We start from the raw sequence: 1494 nt of genomic DNA, 5'->3' as shown, positions 1-1494 counted from the left end.
GTAAGTGAGAGCGTACGGAATTTGTGTTTCTCTGACTTATTTCACTCAGCATAATTCCCTTGGGGTCCATCCACATTGCCACACATGGCAAGATTTCATTCTTTTTCGTTGCTGAATAATATTCCACTGTGTGTGTGTCACATTTTTCTTTATCCATTGATCGATTGATACCCACTTAGGTTGTTTTCATATCTTGGCCATTTTCAGTAATGCTGCAGTGAACCTGGGGGTGCAGATACCTTTTCAAATCAGTGTTTTCATTTTCTTTGGATAAATACCCAGAAGTGGGATTGCCGGATCATACGGTAGCTTTATTTTTAATTTTCGAGGAAAGTCCGTACTGTTTTTCAGAGCAGCTGCACCAGTTTACATTCCCACCGGCAGTTCGTAAGGGTTCTCTTCTCCATATCGTCACCATCACTGGTTTTCTTGTCTTTTTGATAATAGACATTCTAACAGGCGTGGGGTGGTACCGCATCGTGCTTTTGATTCGCATTTCCCTGGTGATTAGTGATGTCGAGCATCTTTCCATGTACCTGTTGGCCATCTGCATGTCTTCTTTGGAAAAAGACTTTTCAAGGCCTCTGCCCATCTTTCAATCGCATTGCTCATTTTATTTGGGATTGAGTTGTATGAGTTCTTTATGTGTTTTGGATTTTAACCCTTATCGTATATATGATTCGTAAGTATTTCCTTTTCGTTTTGTCGATGATGTCTTCTGCTGTGCAGAAGCTTTTTATGGGCCCAGCACGCGCCGGCAGAAGCTTTTTAGTTAGATGTAGGCCCCCTTGTTTGTTTTTGCTTTTGTTGCTTGTGCTTTGGGTGTCAGATTCAAAAAATCGCCGCCAAAGCCGATGTTTTCTTTGAGAAGGGTTATGGTTTCAGGTCTTAGCATTCGAGTCTCTCGTCTGCTTTGAGCTTCGTGTGCGGTCTCAGAGCGGGGTCCCGCTCCGTCCTTTGGCGTGTGGCCGCCCAGGTCCCCCAGCTCTCTCCTCTGCCGTCTTACAGTTTTGTAGTAGTTTTAGCTCCTACGGTTACTCTTTCCGTGCGGCGTGAGGTAAGGGTTGAGGATGGCTATTCTGCTGCTCCAGCGCCATTTTTTGAAAGGTTATCCTATATCGTGAATTGCCTTGTCACCTTTGTTGAAAATCAGTTGACAACTGATCTTAAAGATAGAATAAGCTGAGGATGTGGCCTTAACTCATTTAATGGCTCCTAACTGCCGTTACCGCCTTTGGAGCCCGGAGCGGGGACGCTGCAGAGCCCTGCGAGAGCCGCCGTGCGCCTCGCCGGTGGGGAAGAGGGGGGCGAGCTCAGTCCCCGCGCGCCCGGTCAGGCTTCCCCCTCGGCGGGCTCCCGCCTGTGCAGGACGGGGTGGGGCTGTGACACGTCTGCGCCTTTCGCCGTGCCACCTGTGGACGTTTCCCTCAGACAAGGGTCAGATGCCCGAGTGTTACGTACACGGGTGCCCCATGCAGTGTTGTCCCAAGGCCT

At 48.6% G+C, this 1494-nt stretch overlaps 1 protein-coding gene across 1 annotated transcript in view; it reads left to right on the top strand.

Moving 5' to 3' along the window:
- The window catches only part of FBXL18 (F-box and leucine rich repeat protein 18), a 41934-nt gene that overhangs the window by 15224 nt on the left and 25216 nt on the right, over positions 1–1494 (top strand). Inside the window, exon 6 of the mRNA XM_023532764.1 lies at positions 893–1181. Within this exon, the coding sequence (XP_023388532.1) occupies positions 893–1181 (289 nt within the window). The remainder of the gene's footprint in view (positions 1–892; positions 1182–1494) is intronic.

The sequence above is a fragment of the Pteropus vampyrus genome, unplaced genomic scaffold (genome assembly GCF_000151845.1).
Source record: "Pteropus vampyrus isolate Shadow unplaced genomic scaffold, Pvam_2.0 Scaffold90, whole genome shotgun sequence".
Classification (NCBI taxonomy): Eukaryota; Metazoa; Chordata; class Mammalia; order Chiroptera; family Pteropodidae; genus Pteropus; species Pteropus vampyrus.
The sequence above is the reverse complement of the archived record's forward strand: the minus strand, read 5'-3'. Positions and strand labels throughout refer to the sequence as shown.